This window comes from Cebus imitator, unplaced genomic scaffold (genome assembly GCF_001604975.1).
Source record: "Cebus imitator isolate Cc_AM_T3 unplaced genomic scaffold, Cebus_imitator-1.0 Scaffold378, whole genome shotgun sequence".
Classification (NCBI taxonomy): Eukaryota; Metazoa; Chordata; class Mammalia; order Primates; family Cebidae; genus Cebus; species Cebus imitator.
In genome coordinates, this window is record NW_016107693.1 from 1,211,204 (window position 1) to 1,227,405 (window position 16,202).

The 16,202-nt window shown below is 34.3% G+C and overlaps 1 protein-coding gene across 7 annotated transcripts in view; it reads left to right on the plus strand.

Annotated features, from left to right (window-relative positions):
* Positions 1-16,202, plus strand: part of LOC108288585 (probable ATP-dependent RNA helicase DDX60) — a 271,788-nt gene that overhangs the window by 253,940 nt on the left and 1,646 nt on the right. For all 7 annotated transcript variants that reach the window (XM_017507564.2, XM_017507562.2, XM_017507565.2 and 4 more), the window contains 7 exons: positions 601-705; positions 974-1,115; positions 2,021-2,142; positions 7,504-7,651; positions 8,792-8,934; positions 12,015-12,166; positions 13,462-13,524. In XM_017507564.2, coding sequence (XP_017363053.1) covers positions 601-705; positions 974-1,115; positions 2,021-2,142; positions 7,504-7,651; positions 8,792-8,934; positions 12,015-12,166; positions 13,462-13,524 — 875 coding nt within the window. The remainder of the gene's footprint in view (positions 1-600; positions 706-973; positions 1,116-2,020; positions 2,143-7,503; positions 7,652-8,791; positions 8,935-12,014; positions 12,167-13,461; positions 13,525-16,202) is intronic.

A 16,202-nucleotide genomic window follows, 5' to 3' on the forward strand; every position in this document is an offset into this window, starting at 1 on the left:
CTTCCTTCCCTCTTTCCTCCCCCCCGCTCTCTCCCTCCCTCCCTCCCTCCTTCCTTTTTCCTTATCCACTAGTCTTATAATAAGTAGAGACTTTCTCTAGGTTCTATAACCCTCAGGCCTAATAAGTTCAATTTTGGTGATGCTGGGATTTTTTTTTTTTAAATTTCATAGACATTTTAGTGGAAGTTGAAAGATACATGTACTTTAATGCAGTTTTACACTGGAAAACAAGCAATATTTTTATAACATTGGTTGAAATCAACCTGGTTACATATTTTTGCAACAATACTGCGGAACACGGGATAACATATCTTTTTTCTTCTAGAACAATTTAAAAGCTATAAGCTCTACAGCTGGAATGGCTTTTATAATCAGACTGTTTAGCAGTATTTTCATTTCTGACAATTCTGTGTGTGTGCTCTATTTTGTTAAAAAAAGGATTTGCCATGTAACACTATAAAACAAATACATTGAATTTTATCTGATACATTTATAATATCTGTGTGGTATAAGAGACATTGATCTATCCTTTATTATCATTTTCAAATATATTTCTTAACACTTAAAGTTGTGTGTCTGAAAGTACTCTTTTCTTTAAAGGTGCTATCAGTGCTAAAGCATTCATTGCTGTCCTTCAAGCAACCAAGAGCCATGGACATGTTAAAACTTTACTTCTTGTTTTCTTTGCAGTTACTGGTGAAAGAGGTATGTATTAACTACACTTTTTTGTGGGGAAATATCATTGTTACTATCTAGATTTCTTACCATGCTGAACTAATTGTAGCTTTTAGAAGGTTCTATCCAATGACTGATATTACTTATAAATGGTATAATTATAAAAGTTGGGCCAGGTAATAGTTACAAATATTTCTTATATTGGCACTAAATACTATTTTAAACTGGTACTTACTAAGTTACTTATTAATTATGTGGTGAGTTGACTCAAACTAATAAATTGCTTTTTGTTCCTTAGGGCTATTTAGATCAAGAAGGTAATCCTATGGGGTTTGCTGGACTTGTATCACATTTGCATTATCATGAACCTTCGAATCTTGTTTTTGTCAGTTTTCTCGTAAGTGGCCTTTTCCATGATCTCTGTCAGCCAACCAGGAAAGGTAAGCTTGAGATTTTATATATCTACAGAGAGACAGAGTACAAAAATAACAACAGATTTGTAGAAAGCCAACACGGCAGGAATATTTTTCATAAAGAAAACACAATTAATATGTAGATTATTTATAGATCTTCAATTGACAAAATAAGTATCTACTCATACATATCATAGGATAGTCAGCTATATTTTATGACACCTATTTAATGCCTCCAAAGTATTAACTTCCGTGATTCCTTGCCTCCAGGATTAATAACATATTAACTAATATACACTTTTCAGAAAATATTTTCTTCTAATTAAATACAATATGTGATCATCATAGTAAAAGGATATAGGAAAGCATTAAGTTAAAAATAAAAAATTACTCATAATTACACTATCCACAGTTAATGACTGTTAATATTTGTGAATATTTTCTTCCAATCATATTTTCTTTGACTATTATTATATAGTATATCTAAATAGCAGCTATTATGTTAATAGTTTAATTTAGAATCATATCTTCCCCTAAAAATACCAAAATTTTACCCACATTAAGTAAATTTTAAAATACATTTTATTTAATACATTTTTGTTTAAAATCTTTGATTTTTACGTTTAAACACTAGATCTGTATGGTATTCTTAAAATCACTAAGATAGACCGAAGGGAGGAAAATCTAGGCAAGGAAATAAGGCAATCTGTGTGGGATGATTAGGATCCAAATTATACGGCATAGGTAACAAGAACGGAAAAGAAGGCACAGATAAAAACTGTTAGCAGATACATAGTAACTCTTCAATTGCTGTATTTGTCATACATTTTTAGTTTCCATGAAATTAAATGTAATATGACATTCCATTTAAACATGAAAAAACTAGAATTATATGCTTTTATATTTACAAAGAGATATTTTGTTTTCTATAGGCTCAAAACATTTTTCTCAAGACGTTATGGAAAATCTAGTGTTAGTATTGGCACATCTCTTTGGAAGAAGATATTTTCCACCAAAGTTCCAAGATGCTAAATATGAGTTTTATCAGTCAAAGGTAAAATGTATGATTCTGATAAAATTTAGTAATGTAAAATCACTAAATAGATCTTACCTAAAATGACTCAGCATCAGTAAAATTGCAACTCAAAGGACAGTTCATTTTTCAGAATAATTTGTTCTTTCTGTAATCAGTGTGATATTTAATCTGTAATTCATGTCTCCCTCTGTAAAGCTACCAAAAAGTTCAAGTCTTTGTGAAAAAACACGATCAACATTTTACTCATGTTTTTATCTGATTGTATCAAATTATAACATCAGGTGACTAAAGAAAATATTTGCTAATTATACATTTAAGTGAAACAACTATCTTTATCACCAAATATACTGTTCCTTTAGGATCCTTTTACCTTAGGTAGGACTATGGAAGGGAAGTATATGTTGTGAATTGTAACATCTTCTCTGAGAAAATAATAGAATAGTTATCTAAGAAATCATTCCTTGACTCGCAGAGACCAAAAAACAGAGAAGTACTTTTTCAATTTTATTTGTAACATGCAACGTTTTCTTTGGTTACGATTCTCTACCATCAAATCGACATCAAATACTATTACTATTATACTTCCCTAGAATAAAATGGGATATGCTGGTTTATACTACATAACCTTAGTGAGAAGCTGCTACAGAACAAAACAAAAAGTTAATATATATCTTCTAATCCCACAATGTTGGATTACAAGTCTGTGCTCTCATAGAATGTCCTCTAGAGCAGTGAACACATGGTCTAACCTATCATCTTCACACTTTTCACCACCCGTACATTTTTGAAGCAATTATTTAATTGTTCTGTTTAAACAAATTTATATTTAACTTATAAAATTCAGTATCTCTATTTTGAAAGAAAGATCATGATAAAAATACTCTTTTCTGGGTAACAGACAGATCTGCATGAAATGTTGGAGTGCTACACCAAATGACTGAAAAATAGGCCAGACATGGTGACTTCTGCCTGTAATCCCAGCACTTTGGGTGTAAGAGGTGGGAGGATTGCTTGAGCCCAGGAGTTTGAGGCCAACCTGGGGAACATAGGGACACCCCATTTCTAAGAAAAAGAAAAAATTAGATAATAATTTCTAAAGTCCCATATATTAAATAAAAACTTACTAGAGAAAATAATCTGGGTCTGTCTTCATGGATAGGTTTGTATCCCCTTCAAGACATTTTCGAAGCCATCTAGGACTGGAAAATTAAACAGCAGTTTAGGAAGTCTACAGGAAAGAGGTGGATCTTCAGTAGTTTTTTGTATTTGAGAAGACTAAGACCAACTAGCCTCATTCTCAAAATCCCAAGAAAGTCATCACCTAGAAAGAACGACAAAGCAGATATAGAATGAGGCTTATTAATACTGTAAAACAATACCCACTACAGTCTGTACTTGAGCTGAGGTGATCATACTTTCACTCTGTTGGCTAAACATGAAAATGGGGGCATTCACTCTGGTGACAGATAACATCTAAAGCCTGTAAAGCCCTTTGAAAACAATTTCTGGTGCAAAACCAAAACCAAAACCTAAAAAGGTGAGCAAGCATGAACATATGACCAATAAGCAGGAAGAAAAGAGACTGATGATTGTAGATCCATATATGATTCAGACATTAGTGTTAGCATATAAGGACTTTAAGTATGATTATTATGTTCAAGAAAATAAGAAGAGAGTCAAAAATTGGTAAAAGGATGGATAGTTTTACTAGATAATTAGAATGTGTAAAACTAAATGGACAGTCTAGAACTGAAAATACAATATCTCACTTTCAGAATATACATTTCAGAAGTTATGATCAGTAAATTGACAGCATAATAGAAGGCATCCAAAGTATAGCACAGAGATAAAATAAATTTAAAAAATCAAACAGCCTAAGAAACATGAATCATACTGAAAAAGTTTAATGTATATATAATGGGAGTCCCAGAAAAAGAAGATGGAGAAAAATGGCCAAAGATATTATCAAAAAGATAATAGCTGGGAATTTTCCAAAGCTGATAAAAGATAGCTCACCATAGTTCTAAAACCCTAGTCAACTTCAGGAAGAATAAATATAGAAAAACACTAAGCTAAAACTGCTTAAAACACAAAGAGAAAATCATAAATCACCTAGGACAGAAATAAAGTGACACATATCCTTCTAAGAAGCAATAATGAGAATGATAGATCTCTTTTTAATCAAAATAATAGAAACTAGTGGACAATGGTGCAACATTTTGTTGTTGTTGATTCAGATATTTTATATGCAAATACACACATTTATCAGATATACACATATATAAACTTGGTTATACATAACTAGAATCATTAAACATACTATTTGCTTTTTTATATTTATATTAAAGATACTTTTTCAGGTGACTACATATGAATTTTTGGGGGGATTTTAAAAAATTTCAATAGTTTTTTGGGAAGCAGTAAGCATGAACACATGACCAATAAGCAGGAAGAAAAGAGGTTGATAATTGTAGCTCCATAAATGATCCAGATGTTAGTGTTAACATATAAGGACTTTAAGTGTGATTAATACATTCAAGAAAATAGGAGGAGAGGCAAAATTGATAAAATGATTTTATCAATTTTGATAAAATTGGTTTGGTTACATGTGTAAGTTCTTTAGTGGTGGTTTCTGAGATTTTGGTGCACCCATCATCCAAGCAGTGTACACTGCATCTAATGTGTAGTCTTTTATCCCTCAACCCCTCACACCTTTTCCCATGAGTCCCCAAAGTCCATTGTACCATTTTTATGCCTTTGTGTCCTCAGAGCTTAGCTCTCATTTATGTAAATGAGAACATACAATGTTTGGTTTTCCATTCCTGAGTTACTTCACTGAGAATAATGGTCTCCAACTCCATGTAGGTTGCTGTGAATGCCATTATTTCATTTCTATTTATGTCTGAGTAGCATTCCATAATATATATGTAAGACATTTTCTTTATCCACTGGTTGATTGATGGGCAATTAGACTGGCTCCATATTTTTACAATTGCAAATTGTGCTGCCGTAACCATGCCTGTACAAGTATCTTTTTTGTATAAAGACTTATTTTCCTCTGGGTAGGTACGCAGTAGTGGGATTGCTGGATCAAATGGTAGATCTACGTTTAGTTTGTTAAGGAATCTCCACACTGTTTTCCATGGTGGTTTTACCACTTTACAATTTCACCGGCAGTATAAAAGCGTTTCCTTTTCACCACATCCATGCTAACATCTATCATTTTTTGGTTTTTTGATTATGGCCATTCTTGCAGAAATAAGGTGGCATTGCATTGTGGTTTTGATTTGCATTTCCATGATAATTAGTCATTTTAAGCATTTTTTCATACGTTTGTTGGCCATTTGTATATTTTCTTTTGAGAATTGTCTATTCATGTCCTTAGCTCACTTTTTGTTGGGATTGTTTTATTGTTGCTAATTTGAGTTCCTTGTAGATTCTGTGTATTTGGTCCTTTGTTGGGTGCATAGTTTGTAAAGATTTTCTCCCACTCTGTGGGTTGTCTGTTTACTCTGCTGATTATTCTTTTGCTGTGCAGACAGTTTTTAATTTAATTAATTCCCCTCTATTTATCTTTTTTTGGTTGCATTTTATTTTGGGTTCTTGGTCATGAAGGCTTTGTCTAAGCCCATATCTAGAAGGATTTTTCCAATGTTATCTTCTAGAATTTTTATGCTTTCGGGTCTTAGATTTAAATCTTCGATCCATCTTGTATTGATTTTTGTATAAGGTGAGAGATAGGATTCAGTTTCATTCGGCTACATGTGGCTTGCCCAACTATCCCAGCACCATTTGTTGAATAGGATGTCCTTTCCCCACTTTATGTTTTCATTTGCTTTGTCAATGATCAGTTGGCGGTAAGTGTTCGCCTTTATTTCTGTGTTTTTTATTCTGTTCCATTGGTCTATGTGTCTATTTTTCCGCCAGTACCTGTGGTTTGGTGACTGTAATGGTATAGTATAGTTTGAAGTCAGGTAATGTGATGTCTCCAGATTTGTTCTTTTTGCTCAGTTTTGTTTTGGCTATGTGGGCTTTTTTTTCCTTCATTTTGAAGTTTAAGGTGTCTTTTTCCAATTCTGTGAGGAAAGTCATTGGAGCTTGATGGGGATAGCATTGAATTTATAAATTTCAATTGGCAGTATGGTCATTTTCACAATATTGATTTTACCCATACATAAGCATGTTTCAATTTGTGATGTCTATTATTCCTTTCAGCAGTGTTTTGTAGTTTCCCTTGTAGAGGTCTTTCACCTCCTGGCTAGGTATATTTCTAAGTATTTTATTTATTTATTTATTTATTTATTTATTTATTTATTTTGCAGCTATTATAAAAGGGGTTGAGTTTTTGATTTGATTCTTGGCTTGGTCACTGTTGGCATATGGCACAGCTACTGATTTGTGTACATTAATATTGTATCCTGAAACTTAACTGAATTCATCAATCAGTTCTAGAAGCGTTTTGAATAAGTTTTTTTCAAAATGCTTTTGAAAGCATTTCCCCTGGGAATGTTTTCAGCATTTCCCTGTAAAGTATAATGTTGGCTGTGAGTTTGTTATAGATGACTTTTATTACCTTAAGTTATGTCCCTTCCATGTCAATTCTGCTGAGGGTTTTAATCATAAAGAGATGCTGCATTTTGTCAAATGCTTTCTCTGCATCTGTTTAGATGATCATGTGATTTTTAATTCTATTTATGTGGTGTATCACATTTATTGACTTGCATATGTTAAACCATCCCTGCATCCCTAGTATGAAACCCACTTGATCATGATGGATTATCTTTCTGATATGCTGTTGGATTCTGTTAGCTAATATTTTGTTGAGGATTTTTGCATTTATGTTCCTCAGAGATATTGGTCTGTAGTTTTCTTTTTTTGTTGTTGTTATGTCATTTTCTGGTTTGGATATTAAGACACTTCTCTTTCATGAATATGAGTAAAAAAATTTAATAAATTATTAGCAAAATGAATCCAGTGAGAGTTTAAAAAACCCTCACAACAAAGTGAGATTTATTCTAGGCATGCAAATGTACTTTGTCTCATTGTTTGCTATTCAAATATGTCACTAAGAGTCTTTGAAATATTTATAAGTCTAATGCTATTTGAGGGCATGCTTCTATTTAAAAGTGGTTTTGATTCAGTATGTTAAAATATATTTTTAAGGGTAAAGAGTAAGGTATTTGTTTTCGTAATTGCAAGTAGAAACAGAAGATGAATTTACCTGAATTTTACCAGTGAAAAATAAAACAATGACATTATTGAATAAATATTAATAGATAACTATAGAATTATATTGCTGTGTTCTTTACCTTTTTTCTTCCAAAGATTCAGTTTTGAAGGAAAATAAATAGATCTCTCGGAAAATTATTTGGCTTCTAGGTGTTCCTTGATGATCTCCCTGAGGATTTCAGTGATGCCTTAGATGAATATAACAGGAAAATTATGGAGGACTTTTCCACTTTCCTACAAATTGTTTCCAAACTGGCTGATATGAATCAGGAGTATCAACTCCCATTGTCAAAAATCAGTAAGTATATTTTACCTCCATTGTGGAAAAAATTTGAAGAATAAATAATCTTGCCTAAGCATAATTTATTCTCGAAGAAGAGTGGAACCCCATTATTCTGCCTTCAATTGAGGAGATTCCTCTTGCTTCCTAAAGAAAAAAAATTATGCTTATTAGACATTAAAAGGGCAAAAGAGAAGGAAACTAAGTAGGGCCATTTATAACCATCTTGTTAAGTGTTGCTTCAGGGTCAAGCCTGGAAAATACAGTAAATCATCTATGAGATGAAGAGAAACTAGAGACTAATTCTGCTTAGTCTTGAGAGGAACTATGCTTAGTGTTCATAAACATAGACTCTGAGCATCTTTCCTGGGTCCAAACTCTGGCTGTGACTTATTAGCTGTGAGATCTTGAGTGAGAGACTCCACACTCCTGCTTTAGTTTTCTGAACAGACAAATGAGAAAGGGAATACATTATCTACCTAGTTTTGATGGGTGTTAAATGATCAATTTATTATATATGAAGATTTTAAAATAATGTTTATCATATGGTTAACACTCTTAGCATTTGCTCTTCTCATGAGCTAATAGATGGAAGCCTTCTAAGGGAAAATGGACATGAAAAAGTGAACATCACAGATGGGGTGAGATTGGAGTCTGTGAATATTTTGCCTCAGTTACAAATTAGAGCCCAGTTTGAATGTCTGATCTATTTTACATTTATAAGAATGTAAATGAAAAATATTTTTTATTCTCATGCACTACTTCCAAACGTATTAATAGTGGCTGCATGGTGTCAAAAAAGATTCTGAAGCCAAATCTGAGTTCAGTAAGAAAAAGTACAAAGGTAATAACTATAATTCTCTGATGAGTGCAATTTAAATTTAGTCTTTCATTTCTTATTGATTAAAGCAACTAAAATGTAATACAAACTTTTATAATAGTGATACAAACTTTAATAACCAACTTGCATTTAATGTATTCTGTGCCAAGCTGTGCTACTCACCTTATGTGATATAACTTATAAAACATTTCAGTCTTGAAGCTCAATGGCTACATGAAGTTCAATGGCTCCCATTGTAACATGGTCTAGAGAAAGTATCTGAGGTTTGACAGCTTTGCTGAGTTCAAAACTAATCTATTCCTAACCACTACGGTCAGAATTCACAGGTAAAGAATGTGAAGACTCCCAACTTGTATCTCATTTGATGAGCTGCAAGGAAGGAAGAGTAGCAATCTCACCATTTGTTTGTCTGTCTGGAATCTTTGATGGTGATTTGCTTCAACTGGAAACTCCAAACCATGTAAGTGAAGAATGGGTTTTATTAATAAAAGGTGTTTAAGAAAGAATTGATTTATATTGCTAGGCAGCTTAGAAAGAACTTCAAATTTCCCTGATTAAAAAGGCAAAAAAAAATCTGGGCATATTGACCGATATTGGTGCTTTTGAAGCCAGTGTGATTTCACTTTCTCAGAACTGGCCTGAGGACACTACTGTACTCAGGAGTTTCCAGGCACTACTACTTTTCTTCCATCACTGAAGATTCTGCTAATATTGACACAGGTTTGCTATGGAAGTAGCACATAAAACTGTCTTCAAGCTTTCTCAGTACTGCACTGCTATAAATGCTGTGAATACTACTTATATTTTGCATTCATGATGCCTAAAATGGAATGCAAAGAACTAGACACATCTGCAAGATCCTGGATAATTCATATGAATGTTGAAACTTGTTGAAATTTAATTTATATTTTAATACAAAATTTGAGAAAAAAACATTTTATTACATTTGATATTATGAATTGATATTGGTGTCTCAACTCTATTTTATTCCAAAATCATAGTCCTCTATCACTTAAAGTAACTTTGAAAATGATATACCCCTTGTGCATTTTAAATAAGGACGTACATTTTTATCCTAAATTTAAATACTTTCTAATGATATAGTTTTTAGTTTCAAATAAATGTTGGTATGCTGAAACCAATGAATCATTCTTTTAATTGTATAAAATGGAGTATCAACAAGAAAGTGTTTTTACACCCATAGTCATTAAGTTAAAAACAAGTCAAGAAAAACTTTTTATAGGGATTTATAAATTTGCAGTTATTTTTCTGTTGAACTCACATTTTTTTTCATATTCCCTCACATAATTTACCTTACCCAACTCACTTTATACAAATTTACTTTACTAAAATAAGTTATAACCTCTTAAAATTGTTTTGCTTTTATTATTTATTATATTTTAATACAACGTTAAATATACATACAAATACATACTTTTATAGCACATAGATATGCTATAAAGCCTTGAACTAAATGGACAGCATGTACTAAGGATACGTGTGCTCTTCTCACGTTTAATTTTCTTGCCTCCCTCTTCCCCCAGGCCATCAACCTTTCTAAATTTTGTGTTTTTCATTTTCCTTTTTAAAAAATACATATTAGAAAATCCCTTTTTATATTTGTTTGCTTGAATTTTATGAAAAGTGAAGTAAGTTACTTCAGTCTCCTGGAAGTCGCTTTTATTTACGTTCAATGCTATGCCTTAAAGTTTATCCCTGTTATAACATCAAACTCTCCTTTACTTTTACTACTTAATAATACTTTATAGTGTGAATATCAAAGAACCTTTTGATCTATTCTCCTGTTTTGAATGGTTGTGTTTCTTTCCAGCCTTTGGTATCACACAAAGGGTTCCTATGGATGTCTGGTGCATATATGCAATAGTTTCTCTTAGGTATTGATTTTCTGGGTTAAAATTACTTTCTGAGTCAGATAGGAATAAGAATATTCAATTATTAAACTTTTCAAGTGACTACAACTCATTTACAAAGTAGTTGTGCCAATTTACACTCATACTAACAGTATGCTAAAGTTCTGTTGATCCCGTACAGTACAGTTTGCAAAAAAAAAAAAAAAACAGACATGCAAATCACGCTACCATGTGTGTACCTATGCAACAATCTTGCGTGTTCTTCACATGTACCCCAAAACCTAAAGTGCATTAAAAAAAGAAATATTACCTACCAAAAAACAACAATTAGACAGCAAACACTTCATCAGCAATAATTGATGCCTGGAAGATAATGGAGTTATAAGTTCAAAATGTTAGGAGAAAAGAAATGAAAAAGCCAGGATTCCCTGCCCAGCTAAGCAATCATAAAGAATGAAGGCAAAATAAAAACATATTAAAACTTACAATGACTATGTTGCACGAATAGACTCTTAGTAAAGAACTGATATATCGCAGAATGTACTTCAGAAAGAAGAGCCCAAAGAAGGAAGCAAGACAGACTGGTGGTCACAGAAATTGACCATAAGTTATTTATTTGTAATCAGTAATTGGCTACATTTGATAATAAGATATATTATCAAATGCAGCCAATTACTGATTATAAATATAAATATAATATATTTATATTTATAATATAAATATAGCTTATTATCAAATGCAGTGTTACTGATTATAAATAAATACATTATGATTAAAAGTGACTATGATGAAAAGAAAAGTGGCAACATGATGAACCTTGAAAACATTATGCTAAGTGAAAGAAGCCAGAAACAAAACCACACATTCTATAAATCATTCCATTTACATCAAATGTTTAGAATACACAAATATAGAGACAGAAAGTAGATTAGCAGTTGCCTAGGACTGAGGTGACAGAGAAGAGAGTGGGAAGTAGGCCAGCACTGTTGGTGAGTACAGGATTTCTTTTAAGGGGGACAAAAGTGTTGTAAAATTAGATCGTGGCAATGGTTGCACAACTCTGAATATACTAAAAAAATTGACTTGCACACTTTAAATGGGTGAATTTTATACTACGTGTATTATATCTCAATAAAGTCATTTTAAAAAGTGGGGAGGAAAAAAAGAACAGACATGGAAATGTTTGCCTTCTTGTTTTCACTTTCCTTCTTTTTGTCCTCCTCCTTCTTCCTCCTTTTTTTTTTTTTAAATTTAGGTAATTTGGTTCCAAAGATTGTTAGAGTTCAGTTGAATTATTTTCTTGTAATGTATAAGCCTCTAACTGATTGATACTCTGTTTACAAGTAAATTTCCACCACCAATAAGGAGAATAAAATGATGTTAGGTTTTCTTTCCTAGTGAGTGTGTCTATAGTCTAGTGGGTGGTTGGTTGAAAGTGTTACCAGTATTTTGTGGAGGCAATAATCTTTATGCGGTGGAGCTGAGCCTCTCTCCAGGCTTGCTTAGGATGGTGCTACTACAATGTGTGGGTAAGACGCCCTCTTTCTTCACAGCGAAGAATGGGCTTTAAAAATGGTGACTAAACGATGTAACTACAAAGCACCACATAAGAAATTATAAACCTTCTTTATACATGAATAATACATGAAGAAGAATCGTGTTTTCTCAGGTTACTCTAGGCACAATCGGTGTCAATCGCTCTCAGGCTCCAGTGCTGTTGTCACAGAGATTTGATAACCGAGGAAGGAAAATGTCGCTTAATGCCTATGCCCTGGATTTCTACAAACATGGCTCCTTGCTAGGATTAGTCCAGGATAACAGGTATGTCCTGTCTATGTTCTCTGTCCCCCCATCTCCATCCCTAATGAATTAATTTAATGAATTTTAAGGAAGAATCCTCATTACAGTTTCAAGTGTAGTTTAAATCATGCTAAATATACAAGATTTTTTTTTGGAGACTAACGGCAAGAGAGAATAACAAATTCAGTATTATTTTTGTTTGTGGTTTTCCAGCAAAATCTTGGCCCTTAGGCCAGCTCACATGACATAATGCTGTACTCTAAAGATATAAATATCTGCATATGCCCTTAGATCTTAGATATATTTTTATTTATTACTATCCTATGTATTCATTAATATAAATTTTAAAACTGAATACATAATAACAAATAATGCCTTGCTCTCCAACATTTGAGAAGAGTAGAGATAGGACTGAGTACATGACAATTGTTTTAGTTCTGTGGCAGGAAAAACGTTTTCAGAAATAGTAACCAGGAGTAAACACTCTTGGATTTACCTAGGATGAAGAAATTGACTTGGACCACAGCTGTGGGGCGGGGGTTTCTGTCACACCAAAGCAGGAAATCTATTTATTTTTTTGAGATGAAGTCTCGCTCTGTCACTAGGCTGAAGTACAGTGGTGTGATCTTGGCTTACCGCATCCTCCGCCTCCCAGGTTCAAGTGATTCTCCTGCCTCAGCCTCCCAAGTAACTGGGACTAACTGGGACTACAGATGCACACCACCACACCGGGCTAATTTTTGTATTTTTAGGAGAGTCGGAGTTTCACCATGTTGGCCAGGATGATCTCAATCTCTTGACCTTGTGATCTGCCCCCCTCTGCCTCCCAAAGTGCTGGGATTCTAGGCGTGAGCTACCGCACCCAGCCACCAATTTATTTTTTACATAAAATTTTGAGCAATCTTTACTGAATTAAGGTCTTAAGAAATTCTGACAATCTTCAAAGATGTTGAGCACTGTTTTGAAAAAAAGTGACTCATTGTGAATAAAGCAGCTATGACATTAGTAAATAATACATCTGTTTCTTTTGAGTCTCTAGTTCCAATTTACTTTCCTGAGTTTTACTTTTCTATTTTGGTTATCTCCTGAGATGTCCAGCCTTGTATTTTTATTATATATGGTTGTGAAATTTCACTTCTTGAATTCGTAATCACCATTGCCATAGATTAAATCAATATCTGGGAGTCTGTGGCAGAAATGATTATGGGAAATAGATCTTGACAAAGTAGCCTATCAATAAATCCAACATTTAAATATGAAATTAGATGTTCTTTAATGTTTTGTGTTATTAATTTTCAAAATGTTGTTTTGCTTAGGATGAATGAAGGAGAGGCTTATTACTTGTTGAAGGATTTTGCACTCACCCTTAAATCTATCAGGTGTGTTGTATATTTAAATATTGATTTTAGAGTTTTTAATAATTTATTTATAATTTGAAAAATGTTGAACCCTTACTATAAGCCATGTACATGAAAGTGCCTTTAAGCTTCTTATGTGCGATGCAGTTCAGCTCCCCAAAATCTCTGCAGAAGGTCTCCTCAACACCTGTTGCATTATTTCTATAATAGAATTAATTTCAATGTCTATTTGAGATGAAGTTTCATCCAGACTAGAGTCTCAGCCCCAGGCATCATGCACTGACAGGCAGCAATAGTTTTGCATACTTCACTGACTCCTGGGTCCTTGTATTCTCAATTGCCACAAGCAATGTGTGTCAAGGACATGGTATTTCAGAGGGCTCCTTAGGGCTCCAGCAGGTCTCCAGTTTATTCTCTGTTACATACTTTGACTTTCTTGTTTTTTCCAGGCTCCATCCGACTCTAATCTCTCATATTGGCCTCCTATTTTCATCTTTAACAAAACTTAGCAGGGTCCCAAGGAATACCAAACTTTATTTGGGTACCCCATTCTTAGGCTCCTTTGACCATCTAATGCTGCTTAGTTAAATGTCCGTCTTTCCAAAGCCTTCAATCTGCATGCATCTCAATAGTTTATGGGTGTTGCTTTGTCCTGTCACTTTTTATATATTTAATTTGACACACATCTCTCCATTATTAGGTTCTTGCTAATCAAGTCTTGTTTTATATCTTGGATCTGAGCAGAATTAGGCCTATTTGGACTTTTCATACAGAGAGTAAAACTTTTGGGAGCAGAAGGAAACTGGTTTGTCCACTTGTATTATCTCTAGATAGGGTATTCTTTGAGTGGCTTGTAGTTACTCAAGTTATAATCTCCAGAGCAGCCTAAGAAACTCTATAGACTTGGAAGCTGTCTCTAAGGCTTGGCAGAGGAAATCACTCATTTATGCATCATCTAAGAAATATTGGAGCATTTTTTTTTTTTTTTTTTTTGAGACGGAGTTTCGCTCTTGTTACCCAGGCTGGAGTGCAATGGCGCGACCTCGGCTCACCGCAACCTCCGCCTCCTGGGTTCAGGCAATTCTCCTGCCTCAGCCTCCCGAGTAGCCGGGACTACAGGCACGCGCCACCATGCCCAGATAATTTTTTTGTGTTTTTAGTAGAGACGGGGTTTCACCGTGTTGACCAGGATGGTCTCGATCTCTTGACCTCGTGATCCACCCGCCTCGGCCTCCCAAAGTGCTGGGATTACAGGCGTGAGCCACCGCGCTCGGCCTGGAGCATTATTGGTATGAGACACACGTCTAAGAATGTGAGCTATAAAGGATCATCAAAAAATCTTTTTTTTTTTTTTTCGAGATGGTGTCTTCCTCTGTTGCCCAGGCTGGAGTGCAGTGGCGCCATCTTGGCTCACTGCAGCCTCTGCCTCCTTGGTTCAAGTGGTTCTCCTGTCTCAGCCTCCCAAGTAGCTGGGACTACAGGCGCCCATCACTACGCCTGGATAATTTTTTGTATTTTTAGTAGAGACGGAGTTTCACCCTATTGCCCAGGCTTGTCTCGAAATTCCTGAACTCAGGCAATCTGCCCTCCTCGGCCTCCTAAAGTGCTACGATTACAGGTGTGAGCCACCATGCCTGACCAAAGGATCATTTAATTGATATACCTGCTTAAAAAAAACTCTTACACTGTAGTGAAAAAAGCTGACTTACAGACCTTTCAAACACTGCCAGGGCTATGATGGCAGGTAAAGGAATGGCTAACTCTATTTGCATTCAAAGAAAGAGTCTCACATGAAGTAGTTTTTTGACTAAGCCCTTAATCATGGGGAAGAAGAAATAGTATTTTCAAAGTACAGCAATGAGAAGGGGCCTGATGTGTCAGGGAAAGACTCCAAGCTCACTACATCGACATGGAGAATATGGGGATTTGACAGAGACGGGGGAAGATGTCAGGTTGTTGTAAGAGACTTTAAATGGAATTTGGATCTATATCAGGAAAGTCTATATATTAACATTAAGAAATTTGGCCTTCATCTTCTGAGCAATGTGTGGACAGTGCATAAGCATGAGGGTGGCCTGAGCCTGCAGACTGTATATGTGGCAGAAATGTGTAGGTACAAAGACGGCAACAGTCGTGCAGGTGAAAATGAATGAAGGTCTGAATTAAGGGAATTGAAATATGCAGCATGATCAGAAAAGTATTTACAAGGTAAAATTCAAGAAATTGGTAAAAAAAAAATTATGCAGTTGGTAAAGGTGACCAAAGTTTCTATTTTTGTTAAGGATGCATGGGAAACAAGGGTGAGCATGACATTTGAGGTTGAGAATGAAAACTCATGAGTTAGAATTTATATCCCTCACATTACATCTGGGAGATATCAGTCAGGAGGAAGTGTTGTGATTACTTACAATCAGTAGTCACAATTGTAAGTCTGTAACTCAGAAAGAAATTTGGTGTAACTCAGACAGATCTGATCAATTTTTGTGGTTGGTTAGTGATGACACTATAAAAAAACTGGAACTCTAGTGGAAACAAGGTAGGTGCAAATTTAATAAAAGGCTGATAAGATGTCATATCATGATAGTTTTCAGCCCTTGATCAGCCCAGCTGTACTGTTCTTTTTGGATTTATTGTCTCCTTTTTTGTTACCTGTACATTAGCTTCTTAACGCTGCTGCAACAAATTACCACAAACATGGT